Consider the following 22564-nt stretch of genomic DNA (forward strand, 5'->3'; position numbering starts at 1 on the left):
ATTCTCATTCGCAACATAATAACGTTTTAATAAGAAAACTATTCAGTTTTTTTTCGCCAATATGTGCTTGTTGCTTGTGGCACTAAAGCACGACTAAGGTTTCTAAGAAATGTAGAATACTTTTTTAATTAAAAGTTGTAACGTAGGTGTGGAGAAACGGTTAGACAGTAAAAATTTATTCCATTACTTTAGCGATTACATCTCGGATCGTTGAACGAAATTTAAGCGTCTACAAAAGATTTACACCTACCGAGACTAGTTGCGTCTAAGAGGGCTTCGTAATGATAGGCTTCGATCCGATTGCTATAAGTTACAGGCGGTAACGATTGAGTGTTGTACGTGTGTACTCTTCTGTAGTTAGCTGAGTACGTGGTACACCGGATATTGAGTGAGATTTATTAGTTAGCAAACTGTCGTTATCATAGGAGGATTCTGCAGGCTGCGAAGCGTCTGAATGCCAGTCATACATTCTACTGGGTTGCAAGCGATGGATGGGGTAAACAACAGAAGTTGGTAGAAGGTTTAGAAGACGTAGCGGAAGGAGCGATTACAGTTGAGTTACAATCTGACAACATTCCTGGCTTTGATGAATACATGATGTCACTTACTCCCGAAACTAACCTTCGTAATCCCTGGTTTGAGCAATATTGGGAAGACACTTTTGATTGCATACTTGAAAAAAATGTCCCGCTAGTCACACACACCAACTTCAATGTTTGCAAGCCCGAACTTCGACTCTCGCAGAAAGTTGGGTGAGTTTTAGAGGTCTTTGAATAATCGGTGGAGTTTCCGTAACTTTGCGTGAGCAGTCAATACGGGAATTTTTCTAAACGATGGTAATTTGTTGAGTGTCGCTGACAAACTTAAAAATATGCTTTTATTGAAATATAGCGTGAGCGAACCGGGGATTCACACAAGTAGCGCCGCGCAGCCGCACAAACACGCAAGTGGTTTAACGTTCCTCATGTCACAGAATTGGTGCCGTGACCAGGATAATTCACAAATTTTGATAGTTGAAGGAACGAGTAAATTAATTGAAAAGAAAAAATACAATCTTGCGTAACAAAAAGTGTTCATTTTATTATATGTACTTTTTTCACTTTCTCTTTATTATTATCTTCGCTACGTGGTTTTTCTCAAAGTGCTTAAATATTCGATTACATAGTCATGTTCACCTTGTATTTCCTTAGAGTGTAGTACAATAAAAATGTGAATATCATAACTTCAATGTTATTAAATTTGAGAAAATCAATTTCAAGGTAAAACCACATAGTGAAGACCATTTCTGTGTTTATGACACTTTCATATCATGTGTTCCCATTAAATTTATTTTTATAACAAGAGCAGTTGGTTTAGTTTGTCAATACGCAACCACGCATGAAAATTTTTATTTTTCGCTTTCACCCAAGGAAATTTAATATGCTACCTTGATACTGATAATCTTAGATATACGAACATATAAAAAGAAGCCGTTTTGCTAAAACTTCCATAAACTGAGGTAATCTAACATTACTTGCTATATCTCCAATATATTAAATTTTTTATTTGACTCAGGATATTGAAAAATATTTCAGTATTAAACATATTGACAAAAGAAAAATGAATTATCTTTAAGCGGGTTGCGTAACGCTATATACAAGATCAAACGGAATTGAATTTAATTTAGTTTAATATGAAATATTTGCGAAACCATGATTACAAAAGAATTCTGTTGCAGGTTAGTACACACACGTACATAGAACAATCGGAAACAACAAAAACAAACAATAACTTATGATAAAGAACTGACCAGACATTTGCTCTTTGTTACAAAGAAACGGCACAAATATGTACTGATAGACATAAATTTAAATTCTATTTGTCCAATTTATTCTGATCGGGATAAAATTTGATGCGAGATTTTTCTCGTACGTTCTTATCTTACCCTTCCGCGTCATTTGACACATGTGTATATTTAAAACATGATCCATACAAAAACGTAATAAATATGTTTTTACAAAGTAGTAGAAGTGCAAACAATTTCGTTCTGATTCAGCAAAAACACAACCTGCTTCACTAAATCATTTCTTATTTTCGCGTGATTTATGAGCCAGCAATATTTTTAACGGCGTGATAAGTTGCAGAATAATGACTAGTTTAATTAAAAGTGTCGACATACGTATTTTTTTTTGTTACGAAGTTTTTCTTGACCACAGGTACGAACAAGAAAGCAAAGTTCAGTTCGTGGTAGATGCTGTGTACGCTTTCGCTCTGGCACTTCATAATCTTTATCGCGACGTGTGTAAAGACTACAGGAAATCCGGAGTCTGCCCAGCAATGACCCAATACGATGGTGGCGACTTCTACAAAAAATATCTACTTAACGTCTCTTTTACCGGTGAGTATCGAATCTCCCCGTGAAAGCTACACCGGAACAGGAAATCAAACACCGCTTTTTATAGAATCTTCCCGAATTTGAGACACTTAAATATGCTAAAAAATAAAAGTCGTTATGTTTCGGACATCCCCAAGCACGACGTGCTGTTGATAAAACATTCATCTCTTGTGGCACAGTTGTCAACGTTGCGCATTAATATAAATTCTTTCTTTAACGCCGGGATCGTTCGTTAAAGGTGCATACGTGGCCTTAACTCACACATCCACCACATGTCGCTGTTTTTGAAATTGAAAGCACAATTGAATTTTGGCGCCCGATTGAGGCATTCGCCACAAACAAAATTTGGTGCCGTGACCAGGATAAATTTGGTGCCGTGACCAGGATACGCTTCGAAAAAAGTTACTATTTCCTTTGTACTTTGCGCTTCTAACAAACGCTTTCGTCTACCACGAAATTTCGGTGTATTCTTTTTAACATTTTTGTTTTATTCGGTTTACTCAGTGTCTCATAAAAGAATGCTCGGCGCGAGTTTGATGTTTGATCCACACATTGTAAACCGACGTAAATCCTTTCGGCAGTAAACCATAGCGACGATTTAAAGAGAAAGTTAAACGTGCAAACCGTCGACGGGAAAGTACGTGCAGTTATATACATTATTACGCTACCTAAATCGATTGGATCAGTGCGTTCATTCTTATTCTATCCGGATGGAGAGATTCGCAAATGCATATATTTATTGTAAATTGCCGTATCCACCGAAACATAAATTACTGCGAAAAGTATTGGAAAAAATCGAACGAACGAAATATTTTCAATATGAGAATAACGACAACGCGATCGCACCCTAAATTGAATTCTGTTATAATTTTTGACGGAGGAGTCGAACGAAGAACACACTTTCGGATTTTTCGCATAGTTTACATCCCCTCTCGGCCACAACATCCCGATTAGTCCGTAAACATAAATATTGTGATATAACGCTGTTTATTTTCTATAAAGTTTATGCAAATGCCGTCAGTGATTCAACCTACACACACAAACACGCGCACACACACAATGCGACTTACGGGAAATTATTCGGGAAGTTTTAAAGCGTTCCTCCACACTCCAGTACCTGCTCCTATCCATTTCTAATTGAATTAGTTCAAAACTTCAAAAATGATAGCGGTATTGTGTGCTCTACCATAAATAAAACTTCGCAGCCTAACCGAATTTCCCGCCAAAACTACACATGTCACACAAATTATTTCAAAAAACAAAACGTCACATCGCCGGATGTCGGTTTACAAATAACCTTAGATTTAATAGTGTGAAATATTACTCTCACAGCGGTAAAACTGGGATCCGAGAAGTTTTTTGCGATGTGGGTATATGAAAAGTTTTGTCTGAAGTGCAAAATTTGTGTTGGTGTCGGCAGCAGCCTAAATCCCCTGTTGAAATGGTTTATTAGATTTTAACGTGATTTCCTCTTTCCCCCCCAGACCTAGCTGGAAGTCCAGTGAAGTTCGATCATCGAGGTGATGGGCTCGCTCGTTACGATATCCTTAACTATCAAAGGCTAGTCAATTCGACCGGATATCATTACAGGGTAAGTAAAAGACAAAAGATAGACCGTGTATAATATAACAATGTATCCTCTGTTATAATACATTTAATTACGATTAGTACGTCTTCGAGTATTGATCACTAATTAAAAAGATGGAGCTTTGTTGTTCGACTGGACCAATTGGTGCCGCGACTAGGACAGCAATTTACGTAGGACATTCTAAGTTTGTGTAGTTTCCCTAGAGTTGGTGCCGTGACCAGTACTTCCATTTTCGTTTGTTATTGTCAATTATGAAACGCCATTGACACTTCGTACTTCATAATTCAATTTTATACAAAATTCTTCGAGGTGATCTATAAAATTTCATCAAAACTAGGGTCTACCACGAATATTCTAGCGGTTAGCTAAATTTCAATGCGACGTAAGATTAGAAAAACAGTCGAGCATCAAATTCGAGCTTGACATCTCACCTGGACACTCCACTACCCAAACGGTCTCAAATTCCGAAAGGAGATGAGGCTGTACTTTACGTGCATGGGGGTGGGGGGCGTGTAAATGTCAAAATGCTTAATTTTTCAATCAAAAAGAGTTGTTTCAGAATATGGACAAGTGAAACAATTACCAAAAAGGTATCGATTTAAAAAAAAAAAATACTTGATATAACTACATTTCCCTGTGTTAGCAAATAAATGTATTTGTTATTTCGAGGGAAATGAGAAACGTTGTGAAAGAACATTATGCATTCAATGCACTAGGGACATAAATGGAACACAATTTTAGCGGGCTTAACTCACCAGAAGTTAATTTTCAATTTTCTTAGCGAAAAGTTAAATCTTAACGTTGAATAAATAAATAAGTCGGATAAAGAAGCAATTTTCAAGTCCGGAAATTATTGAAAACCATTACAAACCAAGTACTTTAATAAAGCAACTATCTAATACGACTGAAGTTACTTCAAGTGCCTATTCCCCCTAACGAAATTATGTGGTTTTAATGTAGGTATAATGTGGCGCCGGTTGATTTCCGCAAAGATTATTAAGTAACACGACAAAAGTTCTTAATTAACCTTTCCCAACATCTTTACCATCCAATTTGCCCTTTGAGAGCTAAATAAATGATTGACGTTTGCCGCAACAAGTATAGATTCGACCCTGTGCGTTCTATTTACGTAATTAATTAATTTGCTTTAAAGTTTGTTAATTACTTTAAATTAATTTTTGTGCAAAACTAGCAACGTGCAGAGTCATTCGGAATTTAGCATTCGCCTGTTAACATAAACCATATTACAGCGTAATTTTAAGTGGATAACTGTTTTATAACTACTGTCATGTGGCCGCCGCATTTCGCTTTTAAAGCTTTTTAAATTTTGTACGCTGAAATGGATTCAGAAGTTTCGTTTGGTGCGGTGACCAGGATTTATTATTTTAAATCACCTAGTGTACATTCATAAGCACTGCTACTAATACCATTAATGGCCACGGTGGAATTTCGATGCTTTTAAAATTTTATAAACACAACCAAATTTCAATAACCGATTCCGACCGGCCCATTACATTTAGTAACGAAACCGGCGAAATTGTGATTAGCTTTTATAACTCACACAAACTAGCGCCCGTTTACGAAAATTTCGTTTTTAAAAATCTCCAATAAATTCACAGTTGGTGCCGTGACCAGGATACCAGTTTTCTGTCAATTTAACTATAAAAAATATTTTTTTTGTTTGAGTTGGTATGAGATGATGTGGTGTCGTCAGAGTTGGTGCCGTGACCAGGATAGCAATTTTCGTGGGATACTTTAAGGAATTGGTGATAATTGACAGTGAGCCCAGAAAATTGTTTTATTTAAGAGAATAAGTTTGTCGGCTTGGTTATACAGTAATATAGTACGTGATTCTTGATTTCTTTGCGTATTTAAATTCGCGTTCGTCACAGTTGGTGCCGTGACCAGGATGGCGAACTTTGTTCTATTATTTTAATCAAGGGGTTTACATTTGTGTGCGTGTTATTAATGCCGCCCCTATTTTTTGAATATGTTGAAATTTTATCTGCGTAATTGAATTTTGATGCGCTGTTGACGGGTTAATTTCGTTCGGAGGTGAGATTTGGGCGAAAAAGGATTTTAATGAATTGGGTTAAATTCATAGGCATGTTCTAGTGATAGGACACGGTGACAGAACAACTGTAGCATTAGTTAAGTTAGTTTAGGTTTGGTTGATTGAATTGAAGGTAACAAATACGGTAACAGATGTCCTTTTACAGGTAGTTGGAAAGTGGTTTAACTCTCTGGAATTAAATTTGGAGCACCTAGTTTGGAACAACAAGCAAACAGTTCCGCCAGCGTCGGCCTGTTCGCTCCCGTGTGAGCCCGGGATGATAAAAAAGCAGCAGGTAAGTCGAATTTGGTGTATTAATAAATTCCGGACACTTTGAAGAAATTTGATTTAAAAATGTTTTGATGGCGGGAACCGCTGACTGGGGAATTACTTAGATGGGAACGATTTAATATAATACGGTATTATCGATTGAATGATTTAGTGAGCAATTTCCAACAGGCGTTGCAGGTCATTGTGAAAGATCCATATCTCTCCGCGTTCCGGAAGTATGCTAAGTGTGACGGAAAAAACCACGTGTTTTTCATTTCAGTCGGCAAATGTCGTTTAAGGAAACAGTAATTTTTTCGAGGGAACTTTAGGAACTGTATTAACCTAAGAGAAGTTTGTCAAACGTGCGGTAGTGAAATGGGGAAGGTGTCTATTATTCATCTTCTCCGTCTATTTCTGCTTGAGGACCGTTCAATCGAACGGAATCTCTTCACTTTCCGATTTGCATATGCCTTAAATGTAATTGGAATTGGTAAAAGTTTATTTTGAACGGAAAATTTTCAATGCATGCTTCGCTGAGATTGTATGAAACGAAATTTGAGAGGATTTCACTTATTCCTTTGGTCCGATATTTGTTATCTGACTGTTAAATCGCTCAATGCAATTTCTCAAAATGATTCCGCTGCTATAAATCATTTCCTGGACCCAATCACGGACCATGTAATTTTCATACGCGCAAACATCCAACGCAAACAATAAAAGCTCGCCTGCCGCCTTCCCTAAAAATATTTAGCCGACTAATCGCCGACACTTTCGATCGATTTTAGTTCGGTTTAATGAAACGCGAAATGGCAAAACTACACAAGTGTGGACCTCTATTTCTATCCGGCTCTATCGATACTCTCGAACGTTTTTCTTCGGAATAAGCGACAAATCCATACATAAATCACAATTACTTCTAATTCTAGGAACGCCTCCTGGAATGACCAAGATTTTCGGGCTCCGAACTATAGCACCTTTATCACGATTCGATCATAAGTTAGTGCATGACGTCTTGTTTCAGGGAGACACTTGCTGCTGGATCTGCGACAAATGCGAAGAATACGAATACGTATTCAACGAGTTCACGTGCAAGGACTGCGGTCCTGGATACTGGCCCTACAAGGACAAATTGTCTTGCTATGCTTTGGAATTGCAATACATGCGTTGGGATTCCCCGTATGCGCTCGTCCCGGCTGCCTTTTCGTGTTTGGGGATTTTAGTAACTCTAACAATAATGGCTCTTTTCATAAAACATAACGACACCCCTCTAGTGCGCGCATCCGGCAGAGAGTTGAGCTACATGTTACTATTTGGCATACTATTGTGCTATTTGAACACTTTTGCCTTACTCGCCAGGCCAACAACGGAGACCTGCATCACGCAGCGGTTCGGGGTCGGAGTCGGATTTTCCATAATATACGGAGCCCTGCTTACAAAAACTAACAGAATCTCCAGAATATTTGATTCTGCCTCCAAATCTGCTCAAAGGCCTAGCTATATTAGCCCCAAATCGCAAGTAATCATAACTTGTACACTTATAGCGGTGCAGATTCTACTCACTCTCGTGTGGATGATCGTCGAACCCCCCGGCACAAGATTCCATTACCCGCACAGAAATCAGGTGAGTGGATTCGGCCTGGATATTTCACTCTTAAAGCCTGTTAACCCCTTTTACGGGTTTGCAACATGTAGTGGTCGTTACGTACGAGGCTCAAAAATGTTTCGAATCCACTTCTTTAAACCCCCAAGCGACACCACTCAAATTCGTTACGAATTACATACTCCTGGACACCTCCTACACCCCTTCAGTCTTCAACGTTAATGCGCATTAATCACGTTTCACCTACATTCATCATAACATTACACTAAAACCACGTGCAACCCGGGACCATGAGATACCGAGATTATTTTCGACTTTTATACGGACACAATTTGCTCTTCTTTGTCCAGAATTACATTCTTTTACAGGTCATTCTCAAATGCAAGATTCAGGACATGTCGTTTTTATTCTCCCAACTCTACAATATGGTCCTGATCACGATCTGCACGGTCTACGCAGTAAAAACTAGAAAAATCCCTGAGAATTTCAATGAATCGAAGTTTATTGGATTTACTATGTATACAACGTGTATCATATGGCTGGCTTTCATCCCCATCTATTTTGGAACTGGAAACTCCTACGAGGTAAGTATTAATTATCATTACGTTGGTGCCGTGACCAGTATACAAAAATTTAACTCAACTAGCCTATATTTCCGTATATGATAATAATTAATAATAATTCTACTCACTAGTTTTAACTCGAGCGCTAGCCACAAACCGAAATACTTGTTTTATATGCGCGTTTCCTCGCTTATTTGATTATGCAGCGCTTGCGTGACATGTGACAAGCCGGCGACGGCGTCCGTGTTATTCGAAACGTGTAATGACTTTTATCAATTCTCTGATGAAATAGAAGCGGATTATCTTTGGGAAGGAAAGTCTGTCAGTTCGAGTTGCACCATCGAACATCCTCACGATTAATTTGATTTTAGAGGTATGCCAGAAAGTTTATAGCAACACAATAACTCTTTGTCAGTGTATGAAAACTAAAACGGTCGGTCCAAAACGTCTTAGCCGCCGTTATTAATCACAGGGCATTCGATCAGAAATGCGGTTATCTCCCGTGAAAAATGATACAGCACCTTTGGATGTTCCCAGTGAGAATCTCGGAAAATCGAATGACGAGGACGTCTCGAGTGGGGCAGACTATTTGAACCAATTAAAATAGTCAATTGTGTTGTATCATTTAAGGTTGTATTATCGTTCCGTCATTGTGATTAATTGTAAGTCAATAAACGGTTTCATTCATTAGGCGTACTTCTAAACATAAAATGAAAGCATAAAAATGATTCCCGGCTTTAACTTGGTGAAACAAAGGCCGGATTAATCTTGTGTGGAGAAATATTGCGCGTTTCGAATGTCGACTCAAAATTGGCGCAATCGAACGGATATAAACACTGAAATTTCTATAGTTGATTTTTTATAAATACCCGTATATTTTCATTGAACACAAACGTTATTTTGGCACATTTATTGAAACAAATCGCTCTCAAAATGCTCATGTCAACAATTTGTATGATATATAAATATTTGAAATCGTTGATCATTGCTGGGGCTACAACGCAAATATTAACTGTGTTTTCGGCTTTAAAATATTTTTAAAAGCTTTTAGAACAAAATCAGCGATATTAAATAAATTATTTTAGGCGGGCCAGTCGATAAAAAGCAAATAAATTTTATTTGCAAAAGGATTTCTTCGAATTTTAGGGATTACTGAATTTAATATGCCGCCATAAGGTGGCAAACAGAAATTCGATATTAATTCGACGCAATAATTTCGAGCATGACTTGGCATAAATTTCACCGAGAATCATTATAAGTATTAAGTATCATTTTTCACATGAATTTTTCGTTTAACGATTTTTACGCGCAGGCGAATTTAAAATTCAAATTGAAATCTAATTAGTAGTAACCTAAGCAGTTTTTAAATTATTATGCGCTGCTATAATTCACATTAACATACTTATATATCTCTTGTCTTGATGTTGAAGAGTTTTTTTGCGACGTCGAGGAGATTCACATGCTTGTATGTCCTTACTTATACCCAGTGGCGGCCCGTGAATTTAAAATTTAATTTAATAAAAAACAATTTCTCTGTGTTTTTAAGAGTCCAATGAACTCAAGCATGGAAAATAAGTTGTTATCTTGACAACCGTGTTCGACGTAAACAGATACGTTAAATTTTCATATATAACGTTTACCGCGACACGTTGACGAACACCTCAGATTTAATCCAGATGAGAGACGTCCATTTCACAATTACAGTGTGTTCATTATTAATTTTAAACACTATAAAGTCCTATAGAGTTGTTTACACGCTCGGGGATTATAGATAATAGAATGCATTATTAAATTATTAAACCACCAAGAAGTAATTAACGTTAATTAGAGTCTCTTAGTTACAATTTTCCCAACTAGATGATTCAGCGGTTTACGTTGATTTGACGAGATTGCATTTATTTGAGGACGCATTTAATACAAATTCCTCACAAGATTCGGAAAATAAGAATCTCAGTTTTGCGTGTGCCACCTGCAATGCGTATTTTAAAAGAGGAAAACATTTCTTTATTAAATAAAATTCAATATAACGTTAACGTCATAACTTCAAAGATAAGAGGATTCTTACGACAAATATACCATATTTTTATCAGTCTCAATATTTTTATTACGCCATTTCACATAAATATTACGATGCTCAGGATGTTCTTTTTGCCTTTTATATCACCCCAAATGATCCCCGTTTTCGGGAATTATTCAAAGTATTTTATAATTAGTAGCTGCCATACATTTTTCTACTAAAACCACTTAATAACGAGCAGAGTAACGTCATGAACAAAAAACGAGTCGTCTTAAATTTAAATTCGTTAAATGCAAATCTAAATTACACGCAGCGGTTCCCCTCGTCTTCGTTTAGACGTAGCAAAAATCACGTAATAATGAAGATGATGGAAAACAATTCCGTTCAGTTACTTACTTAGATAACAAAGTTACTATATTACATGTTTTCATAACTAACTTTTATTTCAGTGAACTCTGAACAATTTGCAGTTATATCACGTCGTTAAAGATACGAAATTCCAAGATAAGGTATATGTGTTTCAGACCCAGATTACGACACTCTGTGTAGCCACTTCAATGAATGCAACCGTAGCTCTCGTCTGCCTGTACTCGCCCAAAGTCTACATCATAGTTCTTCATCCCGACAAAAATGTGCGAAAACTGACAATGAACAGCGCGGCTTACAAAAAGTATAACTCAGGACCAGCCTCTACTTACACGGCTTCTTCAACTCATAAAGGTTGGTCGAACTGTAAGCTTGCTAAATCCATCCTGTTACGCCCGACATATTTCGATCGTTCTTTCGTTCGACGACAATACTTTCTCGCCGAATTACTCCAATTCGTACAAAGCGAAAGTACTCTATTAGCCGCACAAGCAACCAGATTCGACACTTGATTATGCACCGGGGCGCAGGAAATTCAAACAAGCTTTCATGTCAACGATCGCTAAATTACATTTAGCGTTTTGCCGGGATCGTGTTTGCCAGCTAGCGGCTTTGAAATATTTAACGACAGAGAAGTTTTTATTTATGATGGTACTTGTTGATAACAATATTTAAATTCCCGAGAAGCATTTGCTCGGAAGTTGAGAAAATGTTTTATTTATTAGATGCTTACTCTTTCTAGTACATATCTATTTCCACTCTTCAAGCGTCAACTTTTTAACTTCATTTTCTCAATAAAAACGTGTCTGCTGAGTGGCGACCGCAAAAAATCTGCCATTTTAAATTTCATTTTACGACGTCATGAACGCACGACAAAGAAATGGTCCCCGAATGGAACGCTGTGGAACTTCACTAAGCTTGCACGATTACGACACGCTGGATCCAAGTCTTTCCAAATTATTATTTTGTGTGAATATATATATTATAGTTCCACGATAAACTCGATAAGACTCGAGTCCACGAAAAATACATTTTCACCGGGAAGTCATGATAACCTGCGGTTTAACAATTAAATGCGCTTTAGAACTCAGGAAGCCGATAACAATGTTCAAGTGAATATCGAATTTAAATATAAATATTTTTTTAACAATATTCTCAGTCTGTACTTGAACTAATATACAACGTGACAAACATATTCCCTTAACAACACTGTATAAGCAAATAGAAATGTGATATGAATATATGTATGACACATATTTTTTATATTTGAAGGCGCAGATCCCAGTGAAACCATTCCGATGCAAAGTGTGGGACCTAATACGCCATCGAGGAGTTCTTGTACTGCAGCTACCGCAGAACCGGCATCTGACAGCGTAGCTTTGCTATAATAAAATAATTATTCTTCCTATTTCGGTAAGAAATATAGATTAAGTAAAGATGATATAAACAGTACAACCTAAAAATATACCTGATTCCACTCTTTTGTTACATGGTGAAATTTTTGGACTTGATTTTTATTCCGAATAAAAAAGTCAATAAAAATTTAGCTGTAATTGATATAAACATAAAAAAGAACGTTGTCCTCTTGCCAAAATTATATTACTATATAATAACCAAAATTATAAAAAAATATATAAATTAATGAGAAGAAATCATACTACGAATACCGCATATTTGTTAACTTTCCAGTAGTCACAAGATTAACTTTTATGGTGGAGCTTAAGTTCGTTTTAGAGGTAATTATATTGCTGGTAATTGTAAAATTACAGTCGCTTGTCATTAATGCGCCAAATCTGAATGCAGAGGGCGTTCCAGTCTTTACTAAATATTAATATTTGCTGTATATTTCTTCTTCAATATTAATATGAGAGCTGTAGATGTAATCCAAAATGGTGGATCCGTTGAGCTTATTTAACATAACAGGTGTGTGTATAGAACTGGAATACAGAATTAAAGTAGTCTCTAACAGATTTGTAGTAACGCGCCCTTTTTAGGTCTCTCTTTATCACTCTTTTACTAAAATATCCGATACGGCAAACTTCATGTATGTTAGGTGTTTACACTTGTGCGACTTTTCCAAATTAATTTTACAACATGTGTTTTACCAAAAAGCACATACGCGATTCTAAAAACCGCCACAAACTCACTTATTTTGAGTTGTGTGCCATTTTTTCAAACATCCTGTATAAAAAAATTTATACCCAGGCTATTTATTTAGCGCGCGTATCTGCAATAGTTTTCAAGTAGCTTCGAATTAAATTTGTGTAAACAGTTTCGAACTTTTGAACATTGCCCCGTAAAACCGACAGCCAATAGGGGCGGGCGTGCGCGCGCAGCCGTCGATGTAAACGAATGGGAGTTATGTTTCAGAAAAATTATTTGAACCCGTTTGGCCGAAGTTTTGCTTTGTAGAAAAATTCTGTTCCGGTTACTCTAACTGTTAAATATAATGTATTTAAGATAACTTTACCTAATTTATTAATTAGGTGCTGTTGATGACTGTGCTTTCTTAACGTAGAAAAGAAACTGTTAGGACCAACCACAATGTTTTTCGGTATTGAAACACACATTTTGTTTGAAATGACAATCCGAAAGTACTCTTCTCTGACATATTCTCTTTTTTTGCAACCGACTAAACAATAATTTTGGAATTTATTAAACGACTGATCCAAGAGAATATGTTCGAATTGTGATATTGTGTTTTCTCTCTATTATTCCTATTGTAACGAAATTAACTGAAATTTTCAGTGTACGTAAATGTAGAGAAAGTAATACGAATTTTATTACAAACCTACAACTTTCGGTTAGGTTTGTAGTATAATTCATTCATTAATGTAAAATCATAAAATACATATCAAACTTATATCTTCTTGTTAAGTGTGTACATGGTTTCTATTTTTTGTTAGAGTTTTAACTATTATTGTTGGTAATAATTACATATTCATTAAATGTGAAGATATGTGTAAATTTGTAACATAAAACACACGAAGTCACAATGCGCACAGTTGTGAAATGGCCATGGAGTGTAAATTTTGACAAAGTAAAAATTTTACTACCGCATTGCGACGTCGATGTGATTTTTATTTGTCACAGTATAGTTACAGGTTTTTTTTTCGTAGAATGTTTCATTGTGATATCACATTAAGTACAACTTAAATTTATGGTAGTTTTTCTATTTTTGTTTTTGCTCTATTACTATGGAGTAAAAGTATTGTTATCTATACCGAGTTTTATTACCCCTACGATCCTCAAGGTCCAAGATTTACTACTGCTTTGGAACAGACTGTATAGCTCCCGCGATAACAACTCGAATTTATTGAGGTTATGTTCCCCGAGCGACGACTAATTATAACACCCCAAGAATAAGTAATAGTGTAAAGTTTTATTACAAAATCTTTAACAATCTTAACATAAAAATATTGTGGACAATGTTTGTATAAAAATAAATAGTTTATAAATTTAAGGGATTGAGTTGTGCGACTCCATTTGCCTCGCAAACAGTCTTTGCAATACTAGTCAACTTCGTAAAATTGTCTAAGCTTTTACCACTGGCAATAGCTTTTAAATTATTATCGATTCTATCACTGGCCTAAAACAAATACATTACAAAAAGTCACCCCCAAAACCCTATACGTACTTCCAAAATCCAAGCCTCCGTCATTAGTTTCTCGTGATTGGCAGTTGGAAGACCGTTGTTAAGCGACGCAGTAGCCCTTGATAGAGCCGCCGTACTCGTATAAATATCTATAACAGCGTTGGCCAACCTATTCAAAATGAATTGCTCATTAACTATACTCTTTCCGTATTTTATTAAAACCATTTCGACAGCTTGTCCAAACGCGTCGATTTTCTAAAAAAAAAAAAATTTAGCTAGGTTCACACCTCTCCAGTTTTACTAACTTTAGCCACTACGTTAGACAACGGGGCCAAATCCTTGTGCACCAAGTGATCCATGGCCGGAGGTGACGCTAACCCCACCTTACGCACAACCCGCTTTGACGCTTCCCCAAAAATCAAACCTAAGTTAGCAGTGGGATTCTTAAACGCGTTTTGTAATTCTTTTAGGTGCGCCCCGGCGTACTGGATACCTGAAATTCTACCTCAATCCAGAAAATCTCACCCACGGGTACGTACCAGTCAAAGCGACGAAGAGACGCAAAATGTCATTTGTGCCCTCAAAAATTCGGAATATCCTAATATCTCGCAAAACACGTTCCAGACCGGTTTCCCTCATGTACCCCATACCACCCATTATTTGGATAGCTTCATCACACACGTACCAAGCGGCCTCCGATGCAAAACACTACAAAAAAAAAAAAAAAAAATGGTGCCCGACAATACTCGAACCTCACACCGTACCTTCGAAATGGCCGCCTCCAGGTGATAATTCTTCGACCCAGCGTCCATATTCGCCGAAATCATGAACGCGACGGACTCCGTAACGTACTGGAGCATCGCCATCCGCGCGAATTTTTCCTGGGTGGTCCCATAGGAGTCGATTGTGTGGCCGAATTGCTTTCGTTGTGTGGCGAATTCGACTGCTTTTTTAATACAGCCGCGCATGGTTCCCGACATGGCCGCCGCCATACCGAACCGTCCGTTATTCAAGATGTTCATAGCCACCTTGAAGCCGTTTCCTACCCCTCCTAAGACATTCTCCACCGGAATTTTGACATCTTCGAAGAACACTTCCGCGGTGTTTGACGCTTTAATCCCTAGTTTTTTCTCGGGGGCGCCGTTGGTGACCCCACCAAATGATCGTTCGACGATGAAAGCTGTCACTTTATCGACGGTTTTGCCAGTTTTGGCGTCAGTCACGGGGGTCTGGGCGAAGACGGTCATGATTTCGGCGATGCCGCCGTTGCTTATCCAGATTTTTGAGCCGTTGAGGATGTAGTGTTTGCCGTCGGGGGACTGCACAGCACGACATCTAAATTTTGAGTGTTACAAAATAGGTAGTAGTTATACATGTGCTAAGAACTAGAATCTTAATATAAGAGGGCTTTATATATAGTAGTGCCGCTACAGTACTCTCCCCTCGAAAGTTATTTAGACCCAATAACATTATAAAAGGATAAGTAATCTGTGCAGGGGTTTAGATGATGAATAAAATCGCCAATGGACAGACGACAACGGGGACATACTTTTTCCCATTCTAGAGGCTTAGCCTTGGGAAACAGAAATGCGACAAGCGTATCTCTCAAGGTCATTGGATTCCGAAACTTTACATATTTTATGGAAAATTTTAAATTTTATGTTGAAACAACTCTTTCAATGAATAAACATAGATTACGAAATCGTCAATACCTAGCCAATGAACTGAATTTTTTGTTCCGTACAGCGCCACCTACACCCCACTAGCGCAACTATGACACCGTATTGACGTGACTGTGATTCAAAGTTCAAGCAAACGCATCTTATCCATTTTTTCAATTTCAAAAAGTACGTTGAGCAAAGTCCGCCTTTATTAATATCAAAAACGCACTCAAGTATACCTTTGTACACCACAAGTGCGTCATTGATGGATAGATAAATCACCGCACGAGTCACATTTTTACGTTGTGACGTTCTTGAAATAAACAAGGTGGCGTTGAAGATTCAAACACATGTCAAATTGACGTGTCGATTTTTTACCTTATGGAGCTCGCGTCGGATCCTGAGGAAGGTTCTGTCAGGCAAAAGGCGGCAAATTCGCCTGACGTGACCCTTGGGAAATATTTGGCCTTTTGTTCAGGGCTCCCAACTAGCAAAATTCCCTTGAAACCAATGGACTGATGGGCGCCTAACATCACCGCAACCCCCAAATCATTCGCTCCCACAATTTCTGTTAATTTGGCGTACTGTGTGTTAGTTAGGCCTAAACCGCCATAGTCTTGAGGCACTTGTAAGCCGAAAGCCCCTAGCTCCCACAAGGCGGCTAGGGATTTTTCTTCAACTTTTTCAATTTGGTCGTTTTTTCCGGCATCGTTCACTTCCTGTACCACAAATGTTAATATAAATCACAAAACTGAGGGTGTTAAATCACCTCGAAAAACTTCCTAGTTGGGTCTACAAGCATATTGAGAGTCTCCCGCTGTTCGTCTGTTAAAACATTCGGATAAGGAAAAACCTGGCGACTTTCAATTTGCCCCCGAAATAAGTGCATTACAAAAGAGTGATTTTCGGCCTGAGTTGGTGATGATTTATCAGCGTTTTGTACAGTCTTACATTGGACAGAGGTAGTACTAATAAACCTGTGAATTCACAAACCTCAATAAAAATTTCAAAATTTTTTTAACACAAAAATACCTCCTGAGGGCTGCGTTGTAAAGTTTGCTCTCATTTTGAACACAACACTTGGCAATTCGGAACATATTTAATACTAAAATAATTACACACCACGGAAATCACACTACTACGAGAGTACACGGTCTACACTTGGGGTTCATACGTCAAAACAGAAACAATTCAGGCTTATGTATTTAAGGCACTTTCTTCTGAACTTTGGACTTCGTACTTCGGTTGTTTTATTGACTATATGCAGATTCATAGACACAAGTGTCCCAAATTTTGGTTTGTTTAAAATGTTCTTGAACGTCAAATTGAAGCAAAGTAGAGCCAGTGGAGAAACATTGTAGCGGCGGAGATCCACAGAAGATACTAGAAGCGACACCTTTGTGTACGCCACGTAAACGTAAACACAACTGATGATTACGCATATTAAATGAGTTGTTGGTAGTCTACCCATCGGGTCAAAAACACGCCAAAAAAGTTTAAGAACGTTACATTATGATAAACATTTGTAATAAGTGACAAGTACAAGGTTAGTTTATAATGATTCACTAGTGTGGTAATCATCATCAATCGACCTTGGTCATCAATTACCACAACGAGGCGCCAAAATCACGAAATTGCAAAGCCAGTTTGATCTACGATCTTTTATAATCAGCATAAATATAACCTTATAATAATATAACGCTGAAGATTCCATATTAATAAAGCACAGTGATGGTATATAAAAAAAATATATTTCCCTAGATTCTGAGTCAAAATTTCCCTAGATTTCCCTAAATGGTGTCATATTTGGCAGATGGCGCTGTATTTAAATATTTAGAGCAGTTAGCACAAAACATTTATATCAAATATATGGTGTGTTGTCTGAGTTCAGTTTAGTAAAAAAAGAACATACTAGTTTATGTATATTTAATACAAAAAAACATAAAAAATTAAAAATGAATATAAATAAGTAGTACTACATACCTATAACAAAAGAAAAAAAGGTTAACTGCAGACAACAATAACAATAGCAGTGATAATAAAATTATTATTCAGAATGACGCAAAAGTTGCCTCGGGCTCTATTTATAATCTCGAGTTGACGCGTTTAATTGGAGAAAAGACCCATTTTTAATTAAGTAATTTTAAAATAATTTGCGTCGATAGAAACGGTACCGCCAATTGAGGTACCAATTTGTTTAATTCAAATTTAAACGCTCCCAGAGGGCGACACAATTGAAACAATCATAGATCTATAAACTTAAATATTTAAGTTGCACTTATAACGAAACTATTGACTTAACATTTGAACAAATATCATTAACCTTTTGAAGTTCCCTAGATTACTCTAGTTTTTAATAAAAAATCCCTTTTTCCTTGAACAAGCATGAAATTCCCTAGATTTAGGGAAATTTCCCTAGGTATATCATCACTGATAAAGCATATTGAACATACAGAATTAAGAACATGTGAGACTAATTTGTTATATTTGAATTTAATAATAAAAATTTAATTAAACACAGATTTTTTCTAGAAAAATAGCACACGTGGTGTTCCATCACAAAATTTGACAAATTTACAATTTTCCATCAAGAACTATTAAATAGTTGATTCAGAGGGGACTTTGATTACGTTTTTTTTTTGAAGTATAATTTAATAGCCTTGTTTGGTACAGAAACGAGCGAGTTAATGGAATATTAAAACATAAAACAAAATTACCTATATATAAAGTTGTTTCCCCGCATTTTTTAATATAAAGCTGATCCTAATATTTGGATTCAGAAAGTTAAATTTAGCGATAACAAACAACAAAAATTCTATAAAGAAACAGTGGAAATTTTGCTCTAAAATAAACTCCTGGAAAAACCCTGCCGTTTTATCGCCTTTTTATGGCAAGCTATAACAAATTTATATATTTTTTTTTATTCAAACACTACACTGTTTGAAGGCAATAGTTAGCCAAAGTACACAACGGTAACGAAAGCAAAGCGTGTATTACAGAATTATTATATACGGACGCTACCCCTGAGACGTTGTTCATCAATTTCCTAAAAAAATCGAAGCAACGAATTAATGTGTACACGTCATTAGTAACGTCCTTTCTCATTAATTATGATTTATTTATTTATATATTTATTTATTTATTTATTTATTTATTTATTTATTTATTAACTCTTATTTTAGTACGTACTAGCCCCGCCCACCCTACTCTATGTTCTTAAAGGGTATATTACACTGCCAGACAAAAAAATCCGGACACTTGAATTTTTGTGATTACCTGCGATTGGTCGAACTTTTGTGAAAAACATTCCAAACAACAAAACATTAATATATTCATTAACAAAAAATATAACTTTATTCTAAAATATGAGGAAACAGAAAAAAAATAAAAAACGTTATAACATTAAACATTCCCGTAAAGTTAGGGATATTCAAATGTCCGGGTTTTTATTGTCTGGCAGTGTATTTACCAAAATCAGCTTTATCTTAAGAAGTACTAGCCCAAACTACCCGCCCTTTATTTTCTTAGACGGTAAGTCATTTGTCAAAATCAGTCGTATCTTAGGAAGTACTAGCCCCGCCCACTCCCCTCTGTTTTCTTAGAGGGTGTATCATTTGCCAAAATCAGTCTTATCTTAGCAAGTACAAGCCCCGCCCACCCGCCCTCTATTTTCTTAAAGGGTATATTATTTTCCACAATCAGCTTGATCTTAACAAGTACTAGCCCCGCCCACCCACCCTTTATTTTCTTATAGGTTATATCGTTTGCCAAAATCAGTCTTATCTTATCAAATATTCGCCCCGCCCACCCTCCCTTATTTCTTAGAGGGTATGTCATTTGCTAAAAGCAGTCTTATCTTACCAAATACTAGCACCGCCCACTCGCCCTCTCTTTTCTTAGAGGGTATGTCATTTGACAAAATCAGTCTTATCTTAACAAGTACTAGTTCTCTAAAAAAATAAAGGGGGGGTGGCCGGGGCTAGTGCTTGCCAAGGTAAGGCTGATATTGCCAAATAACATACCCATTAAGAAAATGAAGGACGGGCGGGTGGGGCTAGTACGTGTGAAAATAAGACTGATTTTGGCAAATGACCTACTCTCTCAGAAAACGATGGGCGGGTGGGCGGGGCTAATACTTACTAAGATAAAACTGATTTTGGCAAATGATATACCCTTCTATTCTCTTAGAGGGTATATTCTTTGCCAAAATCAGTCTTATCTTAACAAGTACAAGCCCCACCCACCCACCCTCTATTTTCTTAAAGGGTATATTATACTGCCAGACAAAAAATCCCGGACACTTGAATTTTTGTGATTACCTGCGATTGGTCGAATTATTGTAAAAAAGATTCCATAAAACAAAACATTATTATATTGATTAATAGAAAACATAACTTAGTTCTTGTAGAAATAGAAAAAAAATTAAAAAGGTTATAACATTAAACATTCCAGTCAAGTTGTAAATATTCAAATATCGGCACTTTTTGTCTGGCAGTGTATTTGCCAAAATCAGCCTTATCTTAACAAGTACTAGTCCTCTAAAAAAATAAAGGGGGGGTGGGCGGGGCTAGTGCTTGCCAAGATAAGGCTAATATTACCAAATAACATACCCTTTAAGAAAATGAAGAGAAGGGGGGGTGGGGCTAGTACGTGCAAAAATAAGACTGATTTTGGCAAATGATATATCCTCCAAGAAAATAGAGGGTGGGTGGGCGGGGCTAATACTTACTAAGATAAGACCGATTTTGGCAAATGATATACCCTTCTATTTTCTTAGAAGGTATCTCATTTGTCAAAATCAGTTTTATCTTAATAAGTATAAGCACCACCCTCTATTTTCTTAAAGGGTGTATTATACTGCCAGACAAAAAATCCTGGGCACTTGAATTTTTGTGATTACCTGCGATTGGTCGAATTATTGCAAAAAATATTCCAAAAAACAAAACATTATTATCTTGATTAACAAAAAACAACTTAATTCTAAAATATGTGGAAATAGAAAAAAAATTAAAAACGTTATAACATTAAACATTCGAGTCAAGTTGTAAATGTTCAAATATCGGCGTTTTTTGTCTGGCAGTGTATTTGCCAAAATCAGCCTTATCTTAACAAGTACTAGTCCTCTAAAAAAATAAAGGGGGGGTGGACGGGGCTAGTGCTTGCCAAGATGCGGCTAATATTGCCAAATAACATACCCTTTAAGAAAATGAAGGACTGACTTTGGCAAATGGTATATCCTCTAAGAAAATAGAGGGTGGGTGGGCGGGGCTAATACTTACTAAGATAAGACTGATTTTGACAAATGATATACCCTTCTATTTTCTTAAAAGGTATCTCATTTGCCAAAATCAGTCTCATCTTAATAAGTACAATCCCCGTCACCCGCCCCCTATTTTCTTAAAGGGTATACTACACTGCCAGACAAAAAAACCCAAACACTTGATTTTTATGATTATCTTTTTTATTTTTGTGCGTTTGGTCGAACTTTTGTAAAAAATATTCTAAAAAACAAAATATTAATATATTCATTAACAGAAAACATAACGTTATTCTAAAATATGTGGAAACAGAAAAAATGAAAACGTTATAACATTAAACATTCGCGTAAAGTTGTAAATATTCAAATGTCCAGGTTTTTGTGTTTAGAAGTGTATTTTCCAAAATCAGTTTTATCTTAACAAGTACTTACCCCACCCACCCGCCCTCTATTTTTATTAAAGGGATATAATTTTCAAAAATCAGTGTTATCTAAGCAAGTACTAACCCTGCCCACCCGCCCTCTATTTTCTTAAAGGGTATATTATTTGCCAAAATCAGCTTTATCTTAACAAGTACTAGCCCCGCCCACCCACCCTTTATTTTCTTAGAGGTTATGCCATTTGCCAAAATCAGCCTTATCTTATCAATTACTCACCCCGCCCACCCTCCCTTATTTTCTTAGAAGGTGTGTCATTTGCTAAAAGCAGTCTTATCTCACCAAATACTAGCCCCGCCCACTCGCCCTCTCTTTTCTTAGAGGGTATGTCATTTGACAAAATCAGTCTTATCTTAGCCCTTTACTTTCTTTGAGGGTATGTGATTTGCCAAAATCAGCCTCATCTTAACAAGTACTAATGCTCAAAAAAAATAAAGGGCGGGTGGGCGGGGCTAGTCCTCGCCAAGATAAGGCTAATATTACCAAATAACATACCCTTTAAGTAAAGGAAAGAAGGGGGGTGGGGCTAGTACGTGCAAAAATAAGACTGATTTTGGCAAATCATATATCCTCCAAGAAAATAGAGGGTGCGTGGGCGGGGATAATACTTACTAAGATAAGACTGATTTTGGCAAATGATATATCGTCCAAGAAAATAGAGGGTGGGTGGGCGGGGCTAACACTTACTAAGATAAGACTGATTGTGACAAATGATATACCCTTCTATTTTCTTAGAAGGTATCTCATTTGCCAAAATCAGTCTTATCTTAATAAGTACAAGC

At 36.7% G+C, this 22564-nt stretch overlaps 2 protein-coding genes across 7 annotated transcripts in view; one reads left to right on the plus strand and one right to left on the minus strand.

Annotated features, from left to right (window-relative positions):
• The window catches only part of LOC135141450 (metabotropic glutamate receptor), a 72267-nt gene extending 58215 nt beyond the window's left edge, over positions 1-14052 (plus strand). For 5 of the 6 annotated variants that reach the window (XM_064072555.1, XM_064072553.1, XM_064072552.1 and 2 more), the window contains 8 exons: positions 426-752; positions 2196-2377; positions 3859-3965; positions 6182-6310; positions 7307-7906; positions 8254-8469; positions 10990-11185; positions 12104-14052. In XM_064072555.1, the coding sequence (XP_063928625.1) occupies positions 426-752; positions 2196-2377; positions 3859-3965; positions 6182-6310; positions 7307-7906; positions 8254-8469; positions 10990-11185; positions 12104-12219 (1873 nt within the window). In that variant the 3' untranslated portion in view covers positions 12220-14052. The remainder of the gene's footprint in view (positions 1-425; positions 753-2195; positions 2378-3858; positions 3966-6181; positions 6311-7306; positions 7907-8253; positions 8470-10989; positions 11186-12103) is intronic. The other variant, XM_064072556.1, reaches the window with a different exon arrangement.
• Positions 14053-14194: 142 nt separating this feature from the next.
• On the minus strand, positions 14195-17490 carry LOC135141640 (very long-chain specific acyl-CoA dehydrogenase, mitochondrial). Its single transcript, XM_064072916.1, has 8 exons — positions 17120-17490; positions 16857-17064; positions 16466-16806; positions 15191-15761; positions 14966-15134; positions 14732-14919; positions 14469-14681; positions 14195-14420 (listed from the first exon to the last, which is right to left on the minus strand). Exons 1-8 carry the CDS (start codon positions 17182-17184, stop codon positions 14283-14285), a joined length of 1893 nt encoding a protein of 630 aa, XP_063928986.1. The 5' UTR covers positions 17185-17490; the 3' UTR covers positions 14195-14282.
• Between the last annotated feature and the right edge of the window lie 5074 nt (positions 17491-22564).

Source organism: Zophobas morio, unplaced genomic scaffold, assembly GCF_036711695.1.
Source record: "Zophobas morio isolate AGI-343-1 ecotype UQ-CSIRO unplaced genomic scaffold, CSIRO_AGI_Zmor_V1 ptg000044l, whole genome shotgun sequence".
Lineage (NCBI taxonomy): Eukaryota > Metazoa > Arthropoda > Insecta > Coleoptera > Tenebrionidae > Zophobas > Zophobas morio.